Source organism: Triticum aestivum, chromosome 2B (assembly GCF_018294505.1).
Source record: "Triticum aestivum cultivar Chinese Spring chromosome 2B, IWGSC CS RefSeq v2.1, whole genome shotgun sequence".
Classification (NCBI taxonomy): domain Eukaryota; kingdom Viridiplantae; phylum Streptophyta; class Magnoliopsida; order Poales; family Poaceae; genus Triticum; species Triticum aestivum.
Genome location: NC_057798.1, coordinates 704144420 through 704166654, shown reverse-complemented (window position 1 = coordinate 704166654; position 22235 = coordinate 704144420). Strand labels below are relative to the sequence as shown.

General features: G+C 46.8%; 4 protein-coding genes across 4 annotated transcripts; all 4 read right to left on the bottom strand.

Moving 5' to 3' along the window:
- Window positions 1–1525: 1525 nt before the first annotated feature.
- On the bottom strand, window positions 1526–2455 carry LOC123046838 (pathogenesis-related protein 1). The gene is made up of 2 exons (XM_044470266.1): window positions 2150–2455; window positions 1526–2066 (listed from the first exon to the last, which is right to left on the bottom strand). The coding sequence occupies exons 1-2, from the start codon at window positions 2334–2336 to the stop codon at window positions 1771–1773; spliced, it is 483 nt and encodes a 160-aa protein (XP_044326201.1). The 5' UTR covers window positions 2337–2455; the 3' UTR covers window positions 1526–1770.
- Window positions 2456–5225: 2770 nt separating this feature from the next.
- LOC123046837 (pathogenesis-related protein 1-like) lies at window positions 5226–5698 on the bottom strand (the record flags this gene model as incomplete). Its single annotated transcript, XM_044470265.1, has 2 exons — window positions 5226–5521; window positions 5605–5698. Coding segments are annotated over 2 exons (390 nt in total), but the record flags the coding sequence as incomplete, so codon positions are not given.
- Window positions 5699–5826: 128 nt separating this feature from the next.
- LOC123046836 (pathogenesis-related protein 1) lies at window positions 5827–6732 on the bottom strand. Its single transcript, XM_044470264.1, has 2 exons — window positions 6444–6732; window positions 5827–6360 (listed from the first exon to the last, which is right to left on the bottom strand). Exons 1-2 carry the CDS (start codon window positions 6628–6630, stop codon window positions 6068–6070), a joined length of 480 nt encoding a protein of 159 aa, XP_044326199.1. The 5' UTR covers window positions 6631–6732; the 3' UTR covers window positions 5827–6067.
- A 3382-nt stretch (window positions 6733–10114) lies between these two features.
- Window positions 10115–11003, bottom strand: LOC123046835 (pathogenesis-related protein 1). Its single transcript, XM_044470263.1, has 2 exons — window positions 10717–11003; window positions 10115–10633 (listed from the first exon to the last, which is right to left on the bottom strand). Exons 1-2 carry the CDS (start codon window positions 10901–10903, stop codon window positions 10338–10340), a joined length of 483 nt encoding a protein of 160 aa, XP_044326198.1. The 5' UTR covers window positions 10904–11003; the 3' UTR covers window positions 10115–10337.
- Between the last annotated feature and the right edge of the window lie 11232 nt (window positions 11004–22235).

The window sequence follows — 22235 nt, the reverse complement described above, 5'->3', positions numbered from 1 at the left end:
GAAACCACATCAGCATAAGACAAGGATCGACGAATAGCGGATGAATTTTGTACCTTCATTTCCTGCTTCATATTTCTTTTTTCCATTGGAGCACTGGTTTCAACATGATTCAGTGTTGTTAGCCATTTAGAGGTATCATGGATCATATCATTTCCTACAAGCTCGTGCTCTTTAGCCATTGTTTCAATGAGAAGAGAGGAGTCCACCTCGCTGTCAGAAGACATAGATATCTCTTGCTCCTGTGGTGACAGACGACAGGTCTTGCCCCCACGAGCAGATGATTCCCCTTTATCCCCACTTTTTAAGCTATATTGCCCTTCATCTACCCCCTGATCAGCTCGCTTGCATTTAGGAGTCTAATCAGGCTTAGGAGGATTGTCTTTAGCATCAACACGCACAGCCTCATCGTTAACAGTATTAACCACCAGGATTTCTTCCACCTCATAAGTGAATTTATAGAAACGCCCCCCAACACTCCTTCAGCTATGTTAGGGAGTTGTTTCACTGATCGACATCCAATTTTAGCTCTCATTGAAGACGGGCGGTTCAAAGTAGACATATCAACCTCCAGGGTTATGCCCACAAGCCCCCCCCCCCCCATAAGCCACAATCTTATCACAACGTTTATTAGGAGGAATTCTCCCAATCCTCACCTAAGCAACTTCCAGAAGCCCCTCGGAATCGATATCCTCAGACCAAGGGGAAACTTTAACAGCCACACCACACTTTTTCAGCTTAATATGTTCAACAAATAGAGCACGATCCACTTCTCTGGGGTTAGGCATCCTCATCGCAAACATGTTCGGAGCAAAGAATTTAGCAGAATAGCGCCATCCCTGACCCACATAAACACTAAACTCGTGATGTATATCTTTAGTAAGCGCATCCCCCTCGGTGATAGTAACAACAACATTGAAGATCCTCTCCCTAGGCTGTCTATCAACACTGAAATCAGGAATATAGAAGAACCCTAGCCCTTTGCTTTGAAAACCACACATAGCAGGCGAAAATTCCCAAGGTAAAAATTCAGAGCAGATAACAGACAGGTGCCCTTTCTTTTTGCACCGCTCACACATAGCTTGCGTGCATCTAGCAGTAGGATGTCCATTCAGATTACAAATCTGACATGGAAAAGGAGGAGGGGCATTGTTACCAGCATAAGCAGGAGGATCATGCGCTCGCGGAGATGCAGGGTTCTTCTCCACCGCTCAAGGCTCGCTCGTGTCCCCATCTTCTTCGCCCCACCTCCCATTTCGAGGGGGAGCAGCAAGATTGCCGCCGGCCGCCTCGTCCCACTTTCTGGATCCAGCATCCCCCGATCCAGAAGCCTTCTGTGTTGAGGATCCGCCCGAATCTGTTTTGCGCTTCCACACGTTGCGGTCGAGGCTGCGACCGCGTCCCAGGCCGCGGTCGAAACGCCCCCCCCCCCCCCCCCCCCCCGACCATGGCGCCCAGCCCCAAATCCCTCCTCTCTCATGGTATTTTTCCTCACGAATCGATACATAATCTTCCAATTCCAAATATATAAGAAAACAAGAGCGTTTAGGTATTTCACATAAAGCAAGCACCAACATCATCAAACAAACAGGCCCCTTTAGTAGTTACAAATACTAAATTTTCAACTTCTCACGTCCACACTCTCCTCGGTGCTCTCGCCCTCGGCGTTACTATTTGTAGCTTAGAGATGGAGCAGCTTTATTACATCGGGAAGAAAGCACAAAAGAATCAAACTAGGGACATCATAATCATATATGATCCCTCTCAACTGATTCAGTTGTAGGCGTCAGGGTTGGCGATGAGGTAGGCATCGGCGGCTTTAAAGATGGCGGTGACGGATTCCTTGGCCTTGGTGATTTCGTCATTCACCTCCACGCCTGGCAGCAGCTTGTACGTCGAGTCCACCTTCACGAAGCACCCTCCGTTGGCCGCCGGCTCCACCTTGATGTGCGACGTCGCAGTCTCGATCGCCGTGTCGATGCCGCCGCCCTCGACGAGGGTCGACTTGCACTCACACTTGTCTGTGTCCAGGAACTCAAGCCTCTCCTTCATGAGGGTAAAGGGCATGACTGCAAGAGCAAAGAATCGCGTATTATGCCGCCGCCTGACTGAGGTGACATGCGTGCATTGTATGTGGTGCATATGTATGTACCTGAGGTGAAGTTGAACTGCCTGACGCTGCCGATGCCGCCTTCGCCCTCCACGGGGTGGGCGCTGGCGACGATGTGGGGCGCGAGCTTGGGTGCCAGAGTGTGCCAGTCCATGACGCCGGCACGGAACAGGCGCGGTGCCGCGACCGACGACTCGATCTCGTGGGTCCAGCTGTTGGTGGAGGCCATTGCTGCGGTGATCAACTAGTTAAGATGGGCAGGTGCAAACGCTATGAGCTCAGTAAGAGCGTTGTGTTGCTAGTGCAAAGTAATTGTACAGTATGTTGCAGCGGCTGCTTGGTTGCCGAGAGCGTGCGCGGCGAGAGCTATAAATAGGCGTCCTGGAGAGCGGGGTTGGTGGCGGATGGGTCTGGTGAGGTCGCCGGTCGCCGAGTTTCCACGAGGGACAGCAGTTCAGACTTAATTATGCAGGCAGGGTTGGCACGGATGATGGATGGCACCCCTCGTGGCCCTCGTCGTCAACGTTTATTGATTCTGGTGTGCAAAGAATGTGTTCCAGGGAGTAAAATACGGTAATGCCAAACGAAAATGATGGTGACAGGTGTGGTTGGCATATGGCATGGTTGGTGTCTGGTGGGAAAAGAAAACGCCACTCTTTCAGTGGGCTACATGTAGAAATATTTTTTTCTCAAATAATCAGAGATAAAAATTGGGGCCACATGTAGCTACCATCATGGGTAGTAAATTATTTTCGTAAGCAGAAAAGCTAGTACTCACAATGCTTGCCTTGCGTATTTTATGGATCTGTTGAGCTCATGTGTACACGTGTGTTTCTCTTAACAGTCCTGATTCTGGACTAACCGTACCATTCAAAAAAAAAAACTTCATGTGACTTCCCCTCCTCTTTCATTGTGCACCTGTGCTTATGCTTGGTTGAGACCATGGGATAAAAAAAAAAGAAAAACAGTTGTGTTTCCAGTGTGTCAAACAGATTGAGAGGGCGACTAGAGAGGGTGGTGGGTGAATAGGAGACTATAAAAATTCAGCTTAACTTCCAAATTTTTGGGTCAATGCGGATAAAGTAAGCTCTTTCTAATATGCAATTGCTGACGGGTGATCATCGAGATTGGAGCTATGATGCACCTTCTAGATTGTTTGCAAGGGTTAAAACACTCGAGACACACACGATAAGCGAATTACCCAGGTTCAGGTCATCGCGAGGTGTAATGCCCTACTCCGCTTATAGTGTTGTTCATATATTGATTTCTTAGATTCCTAAAAAAAGTCTTTCTCGACATATAAACTTCTTCCTTTTTTGCGCATAAGAGTGTTTAGGTATTTCACATGCATATAGACATATGTAAGACACATAATCTTCCAATTCCAAATATATAAGAAAATAAGAGTGTTTATAGGTATTTAACGTAAGCAAGCACCACCATCATCAAACAATAGGCCCCTTTGGTAGTTACAAATACTAACTTTTATACTTCTCAAGTCCACACTCTCCTGCCCAAGGCCCCCGCGTCGCCCCCGTCTCGGGCGACTCGGGTGGCTCTTCAAACCCTAGCTGCCAGGGTCACCACCACCTCCCTCCCTTCCCTCCGCCGCCGCCGGAGGACGCCGCTGAGCTAAGCCCCGGGGCCGACGGCGGTGGCGGAGGCTCTCCTCCCTGGATCACGCCGGAGGGGGTGGGGTGGGACCCCCACGCGCGTGAGGGCGCAGCGGCGATCTGATCCATGGCGGCGCGACGGCGTGCTCCGGGCGGAGGCCTTGGGAGGCGGCGCGGTTGCCTGGTGTCGAGCCAGCGGCGGTGACATGAAGAGGGCGCCGTGGAGGTCCGGGCTGTCATGATCCTGGGGCGGTGGCCCTAGACGGCGGCCGCGGGTGAAGCTCGGGCTTTCCGCGGCGGCATAGCGTTGTGCAGTCCATATCCAAGGCGGATCTGCGTCGGCAATCTCGTGGTTTTGCCACGGATTGGTTCCGATCAGGGACGGTGATGAGCGTGCGGGATCGATCTCGGCGGCTCTCGCGGATTGGCGAGGTGGGGTGGGAGTCCTCCTCCCAGGCTCCAGTGGTGGCGCATTCAGGCGGTGGCCGGTGTACCAGGGCTCCTACAGTGCCACTACTATTGCGGTTGGTCGCCGGATATAGGCGGTTAGATCTGGGGCTTAGAAGGCGGCCGAGACAGTGCACAGGTTGTCGGGTGGATTTCTTGGGACGGATCCAAGTGAAAACTTACTCTTCTGTCGTTGGCCGGAGCCGGTGATGACGATGCCCTTATCATTGTTTCCCTCATGAAGGCATCATCGAGGTACAAATCCCAAACCCACCCAATACCTGGAAACCCTAGATCAGTTGATCGGATGACGGCGGCATTCATGTGTCGTTACCTCCTTGGGGGAGGCATTCTTGGAGATGCACTCGGGCTCAAGAGACCAGCGGATGGCTTCTTCGGTGGAGCGGTGTTTCTTTCTACATATTCATGGCGGCGGCTCTTGGTGGCATGGAGCAGCGGAGGCTTGGCGTCAGATGTGTGCGGATGGACATGCGCAGGAGGTCGATGTTGTCTGGCGTCGTGGTGGCGTCGACGGCAGCTAGACCGGGCAAGGTTGATGCAACAGTACAGCTCTGAAGATGGATTGGTGGCAGGTGGCTGTGGCAGCCTCATACCCGGCAGGCGTCCTGGTTGAGGAGCACGCCGGACTAGTGGGTGCCCATACCCGGCAGGCGTCCTGGTTGGGACCTCAGGTCTTAGATGTTAGGTTTGGCTGCGAGGTCTGTTTGGTATTAGGCCGAGACTATCAGCATCCCTTCATCAACTAGATAGGAGTAGCGACATATATTGCTTAGATGGTGGCTTTGGTCTTACTTTTGTACGACTTTGTAAGGTCTTGTGTCAATAATTAATAAAATGGCCGTATGCATCGTCCGGATGCAGAGGCCGGGGTATTCCTCCTTTTCTAAAAAAAATTCCACACTCTGCCCGGTGCTCTCGCGCTCGGCGTCACTACTATAGCTTAGAGATTGTAGCCAGTGGCGGAGACAGGGGTAGATCGGGTAAAAAGCACACAAAACTCAAACTTGGGACATCATAATCATTCCCTCTCAACTGATTCAGTTGTAGGCGTGGGGGTTGGCGATGAGGTAGGCTTCGGCGGCCTTGAAGATGGCGGTGACAGAGTCCTTGGCCTTGGTGATCTCATCCTTCACCTCCACGCCCGGCAGCAGCTTGTAGGTCGAGTCCACCTTCACGACGCTCCCGCCGTTGGCCGCCGGCTCCACCTTGATGTGAGACGTCGCGGTCTTGATCGCCGTGCCGATGCCGCCGCCCTCGGCCAGGGTCGACTTGCACTCGCACTTCTCTGCGTCCAGAAACTCGAGCCTCTCCTTCATGAGGGTAAAGGGCATGGCTGCAAGAGCAAAGAATCGCGTGTTATGCCGCCGCCTGACTTAATTAGGTGACATGCATGGATTGTATGTGATGCATATGTACCTGAGGTGAAGTTGAACTGCCTGACGCTGCCGATGCCGCCTTCGCCCTCGATGGGGTGGGCGCTGGCGACGATGTGGGGCGCGAGCTTGGGTGCCAGAGTGTATTATCATGTATTATGATCGCCCATATAATACACGTGATTTGGTGTATTATGATGCACCGTAAAATTTCCTATAACACATATGTAATAGGTCGACACATAATCTTCCAATTCCAAATATATAAGAAAGTAAGAGTGTTTAGGTATTTCATATAAGCAAGCACAACATCATCAAACAACAGGCCCCTTTCGTGTCACAAACATTAACTTCTAAACTTCTCACGTCTACACTCTGCCCGGTGCTCTCGCGCTCGGCGTCACTACTATAGCTTAGAGATTGTAGCAGCTTTATTAGATCCGGAAGAAAGCACACAAAAATCAAACTTGGGACATCATAATCATATATGATTCCTCTCATCTGATTCAGTTGTAGGCATCGGGGTTGGCGATGAGGTAGGCCTCAGCGGCCTTAAAGATGGCAGTGACTGATTCCTTGGCCTTGGTTATTTCGTCATTCACCTCCACGCCTGGCAGCAGCTTGTACGTCGAGTTCACCTTCACCAAGCTCCCTCCGTTGACCGCCGGCTCCACCTTGATGCGCGACGTTGCAGTCTCGATGGCCGTGCCGATGCCACCGCCCTCGATGAGGGTCGACTTGCACTCGCACTTCTCCTCGTCCAGGAACTCGAGCCTCTCCATGAGGGTAAAGGGCATGGCTGCAAGAGAAAAGAATCGCGTGTTATGCCACCGCCTGACTGAGGTGACATGCGTGGATTGTATGTCATGCATATGTATGTACCTGAGGTGAAGTTGAACTGCCTGACGCTGCCGATGCCGCCTTCGCCCTCAACGGGGTGGGCGCTGGCGACGATGTGGGGTGCGAGCTTGGGTGCCAGAGTGTGCCAGTCCATGACGCCGGCACGGAACAAGCGCGGTGCCGCGACCAACGACTCGATCTCGTGGGTCCAGCTGTTTGTGGAGGCCATTGCTGCGGTGATCAACTAGTTAAGATGGGCAGGTGCAAACGCTATGAGCTCAGTCAGAGCGTTGTGTTGCTAGTGCAAAGTAATTGTACTAGTATGTTGCAGCGGCTGCTTGGTTGCGAGAGCTATAAATAGGTGTCCCGGAGCGCGGGGTTGGTGCCGGATGGGGTCTGGTGAGGTCGCCGGTCGCCGAGTTTCCACGAGGGACAGCAGTTCAGACTTAATTATGCAGGCAGGGTTGGCATGGATGATGGATGTAAACCCCTCGTGGCCCTCGTCGTCAACGTTTATTGATTCTGGTGTGCAAAGAATGTGTTCCAGGGAGTAAAATACTGTAATGCCGAACGAAAATAATGGTGACAGGTGTGGTTGGCATATGGCATGGTTGGTGTTTTGGTGACATAGTTGGTGTGGTTACGTGACAAAAGAAACGGCCACTTTTTCAGTGGGCTACATGTCTGTACGTAAACTATTTCTGGCGTGTTTTACTCTGAGTTTTTAAAACTAATTTTTATTATGAGTTATTATTTGAGTACATACCAGCTGTTCTTTTGACCACTCTTGACACTATGTTCTGTTGTATTTTATTTATACCCAGTTTCGTTGGAATCCTAACGGGCATGGTTGCACCAAAGTTACATGCCCATCCATATTTCCATCAAACTTCGGTTGGATTTAGCTAAATCCTTATGAGAATTCAAGTCCCTTCACCGAATTGTGAAATCGCATAAGCAAAAATCCAAAAGATAAATTGTGTATTTTCTGCGGGAGAAACTTTTGATGTATTCATAATCAATCATGACAGTAAACAGAACAGCAGAGGTCACAAAAATTACAAGAAAATTACCACCTAGCAACAACTACAAGGACTAGAGAAAGCCAAAGACATGCCACCATCATCACCCCTCCCTCACTTGAGTTTCGCAAATCTTGTTATAGTAGACAGTAAGGAAGTCATCGTGCTAAAGCCCCACAAGACCAACACACTAGAGTAGGGATGGCAATGGGCACCCATTACCCGCATACCCTGCGGGTAAAAACCCTATTAGGGCAAGGGTATGGGTCAAAAAAATACTCACGGGTACATAAATAGAAAATATTCATACCCATCGGGTATAGTGGGTACAGGTATGGTTTAGTATAAACCATACCCATGTACCCATGTACCCGCATATATTTTGACAAATAGGCCTTATATATAGTATCTATTCACATATTAAAAATATTATATGTACATAAATCCCACAGTCCTAAAAAGACCTCATCATGCATTCATGTTAGGCCGCCGCACCACAATAGCTAGCCCAGGAACGAGTACACGTTGCTGTCATGATGTGTTGTTGTTTATAAATTATTGTTATAAGTTCTTGTTTATGCCTATGTAATGTTCAAATTGATGTGTTACAAATCTGGGCAATTTTACCCGCGGGTACCCATTTACCCTGATGGGTGACGGGTACGGGGGGAAATTATACCCGTCAACGGGAATGGGTACGGGTGATGGGTAAGGTTTGGGATGACGGGTAAGGTATGGGGTGGCTCCACCCATACCCAAACCATGCGGGTGCCATCCCTACACTAGAGTAGCAACCATCACCGATGAAGAGAATCGTAGATCAAAAGAATCAAACCTCGTAAACACCCAAAGAAATACTAGATTAAAATAGATCTTCTAAAGACCGGCACCGACTGAATCCCGGGAGATCTGGTGAAGACACACCTCCAAACGCCCTCTAACGATGGTGGATGCACCATGGGGACGGGGATCGAATGTGAGCAACATGATTCATGCCGAGGGACATCACCACCACAACCCCGACCAAGAGGATGAACCTAACAAGAACGAGAGTGGGGTCCCTCCCGCCGGCGGAGGGTCGAGGTCCTCCGCACCTCCACGGCCCAAAGGACATCAGAGACGGGGCGAACCGGCGATGGCGCTGACGGGAGGAGGAGGAAACCCGATTGCCCTGATTCTTTTCTTGGGGGGAGGAATGAGTGTGATTATCCTTAGTTTTATCCTAGCTTCGTGAGATAAGTAGCAATTTTAGTGGTTCCCAATATATTTTGGAACCTCAAAATGGAAACCAACATCATAACGATGAGCAAAATGACCAAAATTCGATAGGCAGTTGGGAGGAAGGTATCAAATAGGATGAGGGGCTCTAGCCTAGGGGGGCGATGAAATGAGCCGCCTATTTTAGTAGACAGTAGAAGAGAAATAAAGAATAATTTTCCATTAGTGTTGCAAACTTAGATATTCCTCATAGCACAATACTTCCTAATCCATCGATGCTCTTTAGTGCGGAGGGGCCGGGGGGGGGGGGGGGGGGACCATCACAACTTCTCAGTTGGCTCTCTTATTTTCGGTGATATTATGCCCCCCCCCCCTAAACCTGTTTAGTTTCTCGTATGATATTCCCACCGTTACGCCCATGGCTCAAACTCGGTTTCCCATGTCAGCATCGACCTAACGGAATTTGTTAGTCTGATGGTTAAAAGGAGTCATGGATGAAATGGATAAAAGATTAGGGAGTCTCACAAAAAAGGCAAGCGAGAAGGTTGTGATAGTTTAAGGACTCCTCATACAATTTGCATTTTTGTTATTCATTACACACAAATGTAAGTTAGCTTTGAAAAGGGGATACATGAAGAAATTGGATTTCACTTGCTAACAAGGTCCCAATAGGGCGAACCAACCTATGCTTGGATGGTTAGAGGGACTGTGGTATCCCCAGCCCACCAGGGTCAAGTCCTTGTGCTCGCATTTAGAGACGTTCCCCTCGACGACGAGGTGCCTATGGTGACTTCGTAAATTTCAAGATGATTTGCCGGCTCAATCTTTTGGATGTGCTCATAGGGGTAGGGTGTGCGTGTGTGCGTTCATATGAGTGAGTGTATGCGTGTATACATGAACGCTTGTGTTTGTACTGATGTTAAAAAAAACAAGGGCCCAATAGATTATAGATGCACTAGTCGAAAAATGGTGCCAAAATAAAACACAATGACATGTCGACTGTCTCTTACAACTTGAAAAGAGAAATCAAAATTATATTCTACTCCCTCCGCTTCTAAATATAAGTTTTTTTTAGATATTTTAATATGGACTACGTACGGATGTATATAGATGTATTTTAGAGTTTAGATTCACTCATTTTGCTACTTATGTTTTTCATATTAAAATATCTAAAAAGTCTTATATTTAGAAACAAAGGGAGTAGCAAATAAAATTATTTCTTAGATTCCTATAAATAGACCTTGACGGCATATAAACAAATTTTTTTGCGCATAAGAGTATTTAGTTTTTCTATTTTCCTGGAGAATGTTTAGGTATTCCACATACATATAAGATTTGTGGAAGAGGTCTGACACATAAACTTTCAAATCCAAATACTCGCTCCGTTCCACAATTCTTGTCGTGTTTTTAGGTCAAAACTAAAACCACGACAAGAATTATAGAACGGACGCAGTATATAAGAGTGTTTAGGTATTTCACATAAGCAAGCATCAATATCATCAAACAACAGAACCCTTTGCTAATTACAAATACTTAACTTTTTAACTTCTCACGTCCGCCACACTCTGCTCGGTGCTCTCACGCTCGGCGGCAGTATTACAGCTTAGAGACTGGAATAGCTTTATTACATCGGGAAGAAAACACACAAAATTCAAACTAGGGACATCATAATCATATATAATCCCTCTCAACTGATTCAGTTGTAGGCGTCGGGGTTGGCGATGAGGTAGGCCTCGGCTGCCTTAAAGATGGCGGTGACGGATTCCTTGGCCTTGGTGATTTCGTCATTCACCTCCACGCCTGGCAGCAGCTTGTACGTCGAGTTCACCTTCACGAAGCTCCCTCCGTTGGCCGCCGGCTCCACCTTGATGTGCGACGTCGCAGTCTCGATGGCCGTGCCGATGCCACCGCCCTCGATGAGGGTCGACTTGCACTCGCACTTCTTCTCGTCCAGGAACTCGGGCCTCTCCTTCATGAGGGTAAAGGGCATGGCTGCAAGAGCAAAGAATCACGTGTTATGCCGCCGCCTGACTGTGGTGACATGCGTGGATTGTATGTGATGCATATGTATGTACCTGAGGTGAAGTTGAACTGCCTGACGCTGCCGATGCCGCCTTCGCCCTCGACGGGGTGGGCGCTGGCGACGATGTGGGGTGCGAGCTTGGGTGCCAGAGTGTGCCAGTCCATGACGCCGGCGCGGAACAGGTGCGGTGCCGCGACCGACGACTCGATCCTGTGAGTCCAGCTGTTGGTGGAGGCCATTGCTGCGGTGATCAACTAGTTAAGATGGGCAGGTGCGAACGCTATGAGAGCTCAGTCAGAGCATTGTGTTTGCTAGTGCAAAGTAATTGTAGTATGTTGCAGCGGCTGCTTGGTTGCTGAGAGCGTGCGCGGCGAGAACTATAAATAGGTGTCCCGGAGCGCGGGCTTGGTGCCGGATGGGGTCTGGTGAGGTCGCCGGTTGCCGAGTTTCCACGAGGGACAGCAGTTCAGACTTAATTATGCAGGCAGGGTTGGCATGGATGATGGATGGCACCCCTCGTGGCCCTCGTCGTCAACGTTTATTGATTCTGGTGTGCAAAGAATGTGTTCCAGGGAGTAAAATACTGTAATGCCAAACGAAAATAATGGTGACAGGTGTGGTTGGCATATGGCATGGTTGGTATCTGGTGGGAAAAGAAAACGCCAGTTTTTTTTTTTTTGACGGTGCTACAGCGGGCTTGCACCGGCCTGAACCATTTTCATTATAAATAAGAGAGATACAAGACAACGAGTACAAGAGATAGCAGCCAACACACCCCAGAAGGAACGAAGAAAAACAGAGAAGAGAACTAGACGCAAGCTACGAACAAAGAACCACAGAGAGAGAACCAGAAGCAAGTTGCGACAAGCAGCCAACACCAAGAACTTAGCACCCATCGCCACCGGCGGACCGAGAAGAGCGGGAACTAGCTTTGTTGGATTGGTCGAAAGGAAATCCGCCGCCGAGAAGACGTAGAGAAGAAGTCGTCTGCTGCTCTGCATTCACTCAGCACCTTGAAGAGCTAGGAAGTCGCAGCCACCGTCGAAGGGCATCCCACTGCCTAGGAACGTCGCGACAGAGAGAGTCACAGACCGCGCCGAAGGGCAATGATCCACCGAGACAATCCTGCACCTCCTCTGGGCCACACCACGGCCACCATCACAAATAGAGAGAACCAGAGCACTCTGCGAAGCAACCAAATCACAAACGCCGTCGAAGAGCAGCGACCACCGAGACCTCACTGCCGCCACGAGCCCCCAAAAGGAGAGGCCAGTCATCAGCACTGGATGACCAAGGCATTGGTCACCGCCACAGAGCACCTCCACCGCCACCGCCCTACAAACCAACAACCCGAACCAACGCTCCAACCCAGACATCAATAGACCAACTGCGGATCCATGGCTCCTAAAACAACGCCCCCAAGGGGGAAAACGACATTAAAGATGGCGTCGTCGTCCGATCTAGAGAAGGATCTAAGGCTTTCGCCCAGAGCACAGGAAAATAGCGGCCAATGGTAGCTCCCCGGTGATGCCTTCATGAAGGAAAACGGCGCCCGAGGTCGTCGCCATCATAGTTGCCGACGATGTCGACAGAAGGCTTTCGCCTGAAGCATCCCAGCCCGGCCATCTCCGCCACGCCGGCCACCAAGTCCGGCAACGGTAGACCTACCCACTCCTGCCAGTCCCCGACGAGCGTCCCCGCTAGGTCCAGCAAGAGACATCCGCTATCATAGCCAGTCACCTCGAGCACCTGCATAGACAGAGCCGGTCGGTCTCGGCCGCCACCTGCACCCAAACCCTCACCGTCGGCCACAACACACCACCACACGCCTACCCCGCTGACAGCAGCCACCGCCGACCTCCCCAGCGGCAGCAATGGAGCCTGCCGGGCCATGTGAGCCACCGCACCGGCGGTATCCAGATCTGGGCGAAGAGAAGCCCCCAGATCAGGCATGGCAGCTCACAGGGACACCGCGTCGTCCGAGCCCGCACGTAGCGCTGACCACCGGCTCCGCCCTGCACCACCAGCCCCCGGCCTCGGCCATGGGGACCGCATGCGAAGGGAGCAGGCTGCTGCCCCAAGGGAGCAAGATCTGAAGCAGGAGCTCCCAGGGACAGAGCAGCGCCGAGCCCCCTGTCGAGCCGCCCGCGGCTCCGCACCACCCGCGCCGCCGCACTGCACACCCACTGCGTGGGCATGCCCACATCCGCGCGCGAGTCCTCGTCGCCAGCCGAGCGCCCCGCGCCGCCATGCCTAGACGAGAGGAGGGTGAGACGTCCCCGCCGCCACCGCCGCCGCGCGGGCTTTGCCCGGCGACGCCCTCCGGCGGCGGCGGGAGGAGGAGGAGTGGTGGTGGGGTAGGTGGTGGCGGCGGCTAGGGTTTCTCCCGAGCCGCCGGCGGGAGCGACGCGGGAGCTGATGGAGCAGATCCAGGCCTAGTTCAAAAAGCCAGTCTTTCAGTGGGCTACATGTCTCTATGTAAACTATTCTCGCGTGTTTTATTCTGAGTTTTTAAAACTATTTTTTATTATGAGTTATTATTTGATTTACATGACGCTTGAATAGGGCGATACTCAAATCATGACTTCAAATCTACGTAATCCTGACGGGCATGGATGCACCAAAGTTACATGCCCGCCCATATAGGGCGATACTCAAATCATGACCTCAAATCTTGTGTTTGTGCTAAATGTGTACATGCTATATGTTGTCGAATTATCGCAACGGAACTCTACATAGGAATCTCTTAGTCCCTTAAGTTATCAAGATAAGTTTGGTTGCTTCTCAGAAGTTGGAAGCAGGTGGGAGCGTCTACATCCATGGGCTGTAGACTAGGTCGATTATTCATGGACAAACCACCATTGCGGATGATCTTACCACCCGTCGCGAGGTTTCCATCGGTGATGTAGAGATCAAGGCGGCGACTTCCTTGCCATTGGCCTTCTTGAAGGCATTATCATGGAGCGGGCACGATTGTCGGAGCCGGTGGTGCAATGTTCGATGTGGATGTCGGGGCGGCTACACTGGATCTGTATAGCGGGGCAGTTCTTTGATGATGATGACAACACCGAGTTTCTACAGAGTCGCGACATGCTTAGGTTGATGGTCTTTTCAACATATCCAAAGGGTCTTTTCAAGCTTCATCATTCCTTGTGCAGCAGAGTTGCCATGGTTGTCTTGGTGGTTACAATGATATGCAAAGGGTGCCCATCTCGGGAGGCCCAGGAGACGCAAGCCTTGCATATTTCTCTTGTGAAGCTCGTTATCGAAGTCGTGGTTGTCTGTCGTCGACGGTTTGGCATGAGCTGATACAATCCTCGTACATATGTTGTGAGGATCGCGCCGTTGGTGGTAGTCCATGGCGAAGTCGGAGTTGCTGGATCTAGGCGGTGGGTGATGACCATGCTGCTTATGGGCAGTCACAACGGTTGTTCTTTTCTCGGTGGTGTGTGTGACGATTTTGTTTCGTTATTTAGGTTGATCGGGTGCCATGTTAGCGATTGTCATGCTCCATGATGGCCGGCCTTTGTTCTTGTAATTTTGGTTTTTGTTGGATTTTCGCGTAGGCAACTCTCTTCTACTTAATTAATCAAATGAGGCCAACGCCTCCATTTCAGAAAAACACTGGCAGGCAGCCAAAACCCTTGGACATGAGACAACCAAGAGTTTGAGCAGCTCGTGGAGAATTTTGTCGGTGGTGTTAAATATGACCAGCAAGAACATAATTATAAAGAGTGAGATCCAATTTTTCGTGACGCTCTGTTGAAACAAGATGAGTGCGCCCAAACTTTACTTCTGCAGTAGGTGAAGGGGAACGTGATATGCAACGAAAAAAGATTGCATGCCCTCCTGGTGCTCCCCCTCCCACCTATATATAGGTTGTTGGGAGCGGGTCGACTGACCTAGAAGGTGGAGTCCTTCTAGGATTCCTCTCCCTGATTTGCCTGCCCCCCAAGGCAATAGGGTGCCGATCGACTTGGGCATCATGTGGAGCCTCCACCCCCCCCCCCCCCCCCCATCCCTAGGGAAAGCATCTCAAGGTATAAGTTTGCAAGAAACAGAGTACAGGAATAAGCAAGATGACGTAATGTGGACAGAAAGAAGTCAATCAATATAACAAAAACCCATTGTTTTTCCTTAGTGACAACAATACAATACCACTACTAGGGAAAAACCTAGTGGTAGCGCTGGTTTTTGGCCTAGCAGTAGTGCGGGGTGCCGCTCTACTGATAAGGCGCTACAGCTAAAGGTTAGCAGTAGCGTTGGTCTACGCTCACTACTACTATATGAACTTAGGTGTAGCGCGTTTTTTATAAAGCGCTACTAGTAAGTACTAGCAGCGCACCTCTGTGCCCGCGCTACTACTATTATTGCGTATTCTATTTCTTTTTTATTTTATGTCGTATTCATACACCATTATACAAGTTTTCATACAGTAGCAATTTAGAGATCATTTTTACATCATAATGAGTTATTACATCACTGGGTGAAAGAACCACGGACTAGTTTCAAGTGGATGGATCCATCCACTTGAAACTAGTCCACGGTTCTTTCACCCAATGATATAATAAATCATCATCATCATCATCATCATCATCATCATCATCACCATATCATTAACAACTTATCATCATAATACATCATTGTCATATAACAACTCCTCATGATCATCATTTTCATCAATGAGACATCATATAGCAAGTTGGTCACTAGTCATAATCACAACTCCTCCTCCTCATCATCAACTCTAACACATTGTACCTAGGACCTACTCCTCTCTCATTGGACCTACTACCCTCTCTTAGGTAAAATAGCATAAAACAAGATAGGCACTGACTCTCCATTATGGAGAATGGAGATTATCCTGTCTCCAATTCTTGCGCTTCGCATAATGTTGCTTCCAAGTAGCTCCCTACGATTTACCACACATTTTTTTTCAATCCTTGATTATCATGCCTTCATCTGTTTTAGAAATCCGGTATGAACAGCAGTGATGCGTAGGATGACCTGGTCGTAAGTTCATAACATCAAGGCGAACTTTCAGAAACATCAGATGAGGCACACAATCCTTTGGTATTTTCTGTTGAAAAACATAGTAATAACTTCGTAATTAGCAATGTAGTTGAGTTTTAGAAGAATTTATGCAAAAGATGCACGATGTCGTAATAGTAAAAAATCTTACCATGACATCTCCATGGATGTTACCATAGTTCAACACATGCACTAGTGGCACGTATTGACTATAATGTGCAGGAGTTTGATAATAGATATTGTAATTCTCAAAATCATTAATAAATGAAATCGGATGATTTTTCTCCTGATAAGTAAATTCTGAGCCATCGTTGTAGTAGGTTTTGTCTACCATCTTCCGCATATTCTTTGAAGAATGAAAATAAGCTATCAATGGAAATAAGTTGTCAACTATTTTGAAATAAATAATATAAATTACTTAATAACTATGTTTGATAAACTCACATAGCGGTAGAATTGGAAGCATATCAACAAGGACCCAAATGTCCATATTGTCTTCGCCGATGGCAAGATCACCATGATTCGTGGTCACAAGCATGCCCTCATGAAAATCATACATCTTGCAAAGTGCTTCCCAATTCGAGCAACCAAAATGGGTTACGCTCTCAGAATTGTATAGATTTACATCAAAATCCATACCATGATGGGTCCTTAGGTGAATTATCTTTGTTTTCCTAATTTCATGATCTTCAAAATCCATCCTCTCCAAGACATAGCGTCTTGCATGGTATGGGATAAGCTAGTCGAATTATAAAAGACGAAAATTACACGTTGAAGAAGCAGAAGGCGTGCTTAATTATGAACAAAACACTTGTCGTCGTTGCGTACCGTTTGAACATCGAAGGTCTCCTGAAGCTTAATGTTCAAGGGCCGACCTTCTACCAGGTGAGGCCTATCGCACAGACCCCGGTCGTCACCGCACCGGTCGCACTCCGTCGGGAGACTTTCATCGTCCAACGACGACATCAACGACATTTCCTATGTTCATAATTCAAAGATTAAACTTGTACAATTAAATATATGTACTACAAAAACTAAATTAGATCATTATTATTCATCATGGGTTGTCTATCGGTCTGTCGAGTATTTTCTTGAAAACTCTCAGCTCACGTGGTGTATATATTCGACCATCGGTGATGGTAGCTCCTCCTTTCGTTCCCGAGTGCATTACACCAAATTGTCTAGCACACGGGGACGAAGGAGAAGCTACCCCCACGACAACAGTCGGCATTCTTCGTCCTCTCATATATGGTGGAGTCCCGACAGACTTAAAGTCAACTCGAAATGTCGTTTAATTATCTTTCTAGAAAATCCGTGGCACTCGATATTTCCTACATATTCTAGCACAAGTCATACTTAAATTCACGGAAAAATCTGGCATGACCTTTGCTGAAAAAGGGCATATCGAGCGCCTGAAATTTGCCGGAGCGGAAATGAATCAACACTCCGGCAAAACATAGGCCACTCGGAAATGAATCAACACTTCACACATGAGCATAAATTGGTGCTCATTGCATTTCAATGGTTCAATATCGACAAAAACATTTCAATATATGTTATAACCCCGAACATTTCATTTGGTTAAGAAGCATAACTAAATACCCTAATTCTACTATATCCAACACCAAGGAGTGGAGAAGGAGGAGGTGGACTTTTAGCTCACCGACTCGGGTGTAGAGGAAGTAGAGGTAGCTCGGATGACGATCACTTCAAGGATACATGACTCTACAAAGCCTGCATATTCCACCGAGTAAAATTTTAATTAGATCATCAAATCTCATATAGCATTCTTTGATGACAAAGTGATAATGACATAAATTCAACTAGTTCTATTAATTCAACTAGTTCAGCTAAGCACTTACTAAAAATAAACTAGTTCTATTAATTTTCTTACTAAAAATAAACTAGTTCTATAGTAAAATTTTAATTAGATCATCAAATCTCATATACCTAAATTTTCTTACTAAAAATAAACTTGTTCTATTAATTCAACTAGTTCAACTAAGCACTTACTATAAATAAAAATAAGTAAATTTCTTACTAATTATATGAAACACTTACTAAAAAACAATAAAAAAACTACATTATTCAAGAACAGTAAAAACAGTTTAGGGTTTAGGAGAGATGGAGGGAGGAGGGGTGATAACCCACAAGTATAGGGGATCACAACAGTTTTCGAGGGTAGAGTATTCAACCCAAATTTATTGATTCGACACAAGGGGAGCCAAAGAATATTCTCAAGTATTAGCAGCTGAGTCAATTCAACCACACCTGAAAGACTTAATATGTGCAGCAAAGTATTTAGTAGCAAAGTAGTATGGAAGTAACGGTAACGGTGGCAAAAGTAATAGTAGCAGTTTTGTAGTAATCGCAACAGTGGCAACGGAGAAGTAACTAAGCAGAGATCAATATGTGAAAAGCTCGTAGGCAATGGATCAATGATGGATAATTATGTCTGATGCAATTCATCATGCAACAGTTATAACATAGGGTGACACAGAACTAGCTCCAATTCATCGATGTAATGTAGGCATGTATTCCGGATATAGTCATACGTGCTGATGGAAAATAACTTGCATGACATCTTTTGTCCTACCGTCCCATGGCAGCGGGGTCCTATTGGAAACTAAGGGATATTAAGGCCTCCTTTTAGTAGAGTACCGGACCAAAGCATTAGCACTTAGTGAATAAATGAACTCCTCAAACTACGGTCATCAACAGGAGGTGTCCCGGCTATTGTCACTATGGGGTTTGCCAGATCATAACACGTAGTAGGTGACTATTGACTTGCAAGATAGGATCAAGAACACTCATATATTCATGAAAACATAATAGGTTCAGATCTGAAATCATGGCACTCGGGCCCTAGTGACAAGCATTAAGCATGGCAAAGTCATAGCAACATCAATCTTAGAACATAATGGATACTAGGGATCAAACCCTAACAAAACTAACTCGATTACATGGTAAATCTCATCCAACCCATCACCGTCCAGCAAGCCTATGATGGGATTACTCATGCACGGCGGTGAGCATCATGAAATTGGTGATGGAGGATGGTTGATGATGACGATGGCGATGGTTTCCCCTCTCCGGAGCCCGAATGGACTCCAAATCAGCCCTCCCGAGGAAGATTAGGGCTTGGCGGCGGCTCCATATCATAAAACGCGGTGAATCCTTCTCTCTGATTTTTTTCTCCCAGAACGTGAATATATGGAGTTGGAGTTGAGGTCGGTGGAGGTCCAGGGGGCCCACGAGGCAGGGGCACGCCCCAGGGGGTGGGCGCGCCCTGCACCCTCGTGGACAGGGTGTGGGCCCCCTTACATTGATTCTTTCGCCAATATTTTTCATTAATTCCAAAACGTGACTCCGTGGAGTTTCAGGTCATTCCGAGAACTTTTATTTCTGCACAAAAATAACACCATGGTAGTTCTGCTGAAAACAGCGTCAGTCTAGGTTAGTTCCATTAAAATCATGCAAGTTAGAGTCCAAAACAAGGGCAAAAGTGTTTGGAAAATTAGATACATCGGAGACGTATCAACTCCCCCAAGCTTAAACCTTTGCTTGTCCTCAAGCAATTTAGTTGACAAACTAAAAGTGATAAAGAAAAACTTTTACAAACTCTGTTTGATCTTGTTGTTGGGAATATGTAAAGCCAGCATTCAAGTTTTCAGCAAAGGTTATGAACTAACCATATTCACAATAACATTTAGGTCTCATGTTTACTCATATCAATGGCATAATCAACTAGCGAGCAATAATAATAAATCTTGGATGACAACACTTTCTCAAAACAATCATAATATGATATAACAAGATAGTATCTCGCTAGCCCTTTCTGAGACCGCAAAACATAAATGCAGAGCACCCATGAAGAGCAAGGACATTGTAATTTATGGCAAAAGAGATCCAGTCACTGTCATACTCAATGTAAATTAATAACAATGCATGTAAATGACAGCGGTGCTCTCCAATTGGTGCTTTTTAATAAGCGGATGATGACTCAACAAAAAGGTGAATAGATAGGCCCTTCACATAGCGAAGTGGGGATTTGCAGAGGTGCCAGAGCTTGAGTTTTGAAACAGAGATAAATAATATTTTGAGTGGCATACTTTCATTGTCAACATAACAACCAAGAGATATCGATATCTTCCATGCTACATACATTATAGGCAGTTCCCAAACAAAATGGTAAAGTTTATACTCCCCCACCACCAACTAGCACATTCCATGGCTAGCCCGAAACAACGGGTACCGTCCAACTAAAAACAATCTTGGGGGAGTTTTCTTTGCAATTATTTTGATTTGATTTGAGAATGGGACTGGGCATCCCGGTTACCGGCCATTTTCTCATGAATGATGAGCGAAGTCCACTTATCGTGAGAATAACCCACCTAGCATGAAAGATATAGACAGCCCTAGTTGATACATGAGCTATTCGAGCATACAAAACAGAATTTCATTTGAAGGTTTAGAGCTTGGCACATACAAATTTACTTGGAACGGCAGGTAAATACCGCATATAGGAAGGTATGGTGGACTCATGTGGAATAACTTTGGGGTTTATGGAAGTGGATGCACAAGCAGTATTCCCGCTTAGTATGAGTGAAGGCTAGAAAGAGACTATGAAGCGACCAACTAGAGAGAGACAACAGTCATGAACATGCATTAAGATTAACCAACAATGAGTGCAAGCATGAGTAGGATATAAGTCACCATGAACATAAATATCATGGAGGCTATGTTGATTTTGTTTCAACTACATGCGTGAACATGTGTCAAGTCAAGCCACTCGAATCATTCAAAGGAGGATACCACCCTACCATACCACATCACAACCATTTTAATAGCATGTTGGCATGCAAGACAAACCATTATAAACTCCTAGCTAATTAAGCATGGCATGAGTAACTATATTCTCTAATTGTCATTGCAAGCATGTTTCATTCATAATAGGCTGAATCAGGAACGATGAACTAATCATATTTCCAAGAACAAGATAGGTCGAGTTCATACCAGCTTCTCTTATCTCAACCAATCCATCATATATCGTCATTATTGCCTTTCACTCGCACGACTGAACAGTGTGGATAATCATAATAGTGCATGTGCATCGGACTAAGCTGGAATCTGCAAGCATTTAATTCAAAGGAGAAGACAGGGTAATATGGGCTCTTGGTTAGATCAACAATAATGCATATGAGAGCCACTCAACATTTTCATCGTGGTCTTCTCCTCTCGACCCCCAAAGAAAAGAAAATAAATACAAAGAAAAAGAAAACTATTTACACAGGAAAGCTCCCAACAAGCAAAAGAAGAACGAGAATTTTTTTTGGTTTTTCTTTAGTTTACTACTACTACAAGCATGGAAAGTAAACTAGCTAAAAGCTACAACTAATTTTTTTTGTTTTTTCTTAAGGTTTTTCAAACACACAAGAAGAAAGCAAGAAAATAAAATAAGCTAGCATGTATAATACAATGAAAAAGTATGAACACCGACAACTAGAATGAGTGTATGAACATAAATGTAATGTCGGTGAAAAATACGTACTCCCCAAGATTAGGCTTTTGGCCTAAGTTGGTCTATGGCTACGGCTGGCCTGGCGGATATCCGAAGTCGTAGCCGGGGTTGTACTGAGATGCAGCAGCTACTGCCTGGAGAGCTGCAGCCTGGAGGCGAGCTGCCTCCATCCTCCTCTCATATTCATTAATTTGCTTCCTCCCTGGTTATAAAATATCTCCTATTTGCCTGAAAGTTAAAGAAAGTAGGAGCAGGGAGAGTAATATGGACAGTACGCCGTCTGTCAAAGATTAGTCGGTACTGGAGGAACTATTCGTTCCTCTCAAGAAACTGATGGCGAACCATAGCATTATAATCTAGATAAGCAAGTGGCAACTCAATATCATTTCCATTTATGGGTACACCAAGATAATTAGCTAAACGAGTTGCAAAAATCCCACCAAACAAATCTCCACTTTTACCATTAAGATGTAACCTCCGTGCAACAATGGCCCCCCAAGTTATATTGTTTATCACCTAATACCGCACTCTTGAGGACACTAAGATCTGGGACGCACATGTGACAAAGTTCATCTTTACCGTTAATGTGTCTACCTATAAAGAGAGCAAAGTAATGTATGGAAGGGAAATGAATGCTCCCTATGGTAGCTTGTGTGATCTCTCTAGTTTCTCCCACAGTGATACTAGCAAGAAAATCTTTATATTTAGATTTGCGGGGTTCACTAAAGTTGCCTCACTATGGAATTGTACAAGTAGTGTTAAAATCTTCAAGGTCCATGGTATAAGATTTATCACAGAGATCAAATAAAACAGTGTGAGTGTTGCGCGTGGATGAAAATTTAAACCTCCTCACAAAGGAACCAGTTAGGTAATAGTATTGCCGGCACTTATCTGATACGAAGTCCTCAAGATCAGCATTACGTTCATACGCATCAAATTCATCCTTGAAGCCTGTTTGAACCATAAACTCTTCCGACGGCCATTCACAAGGCCGCACTTGTGCTTCCCTTGGTGGTTCA

What these genes read in the sequence shown, in the direction of transcription:
- LOC123046836 (XM_044470264.1), bottom strand. Translation starts at nt 6,630, where the DNA reads ATGGCCTCCACAAACAGCTGGACCCACGAGATCGAGTCGTTGGTCGCG. An exon ending in GCAGTTCAACTTCACCTCAG is followed by an intron (nt 6,361 to 6,443) that starts GTACATACATAT and finishes TTTCTCTTGCAG; the next exon opens with CCATGCCCTTTACCCTCATG.
- LOC123046835 (XM_044470263.1), bottom strand. Translation starts at nt 10,903, where the DNA reads ATGGCCTCCACCAACAGCTGGACTCACAGGATCGAGTCGTCGGTCGCG. An exon ending in GCAGTTCAACTTCACCTCAG is followed by an intron (nt 10,634 to 10,716) that starts GTACATACATAT and finishes TTGCTCTTGCAG; the next exon opens with CCATGCCCTTTACCCTCATG.
- LOC123046838 (XM_044470266.1), bottom strand. Translation starts at nt 2,336, where the DNA reads ATGGCCTCCACCAACAGCTGGACCCACGAGATCGAGTCGTCGGTCGCG. An exon ending in GCAGTTCAACTTCACCTCAG is followed by an intron (nt 2,067 to 2,149) that starts GTACATACATAT and finishes TTGCTCTTGCAG; the next exon opens with TCATGCCCTTTACCCTCATG.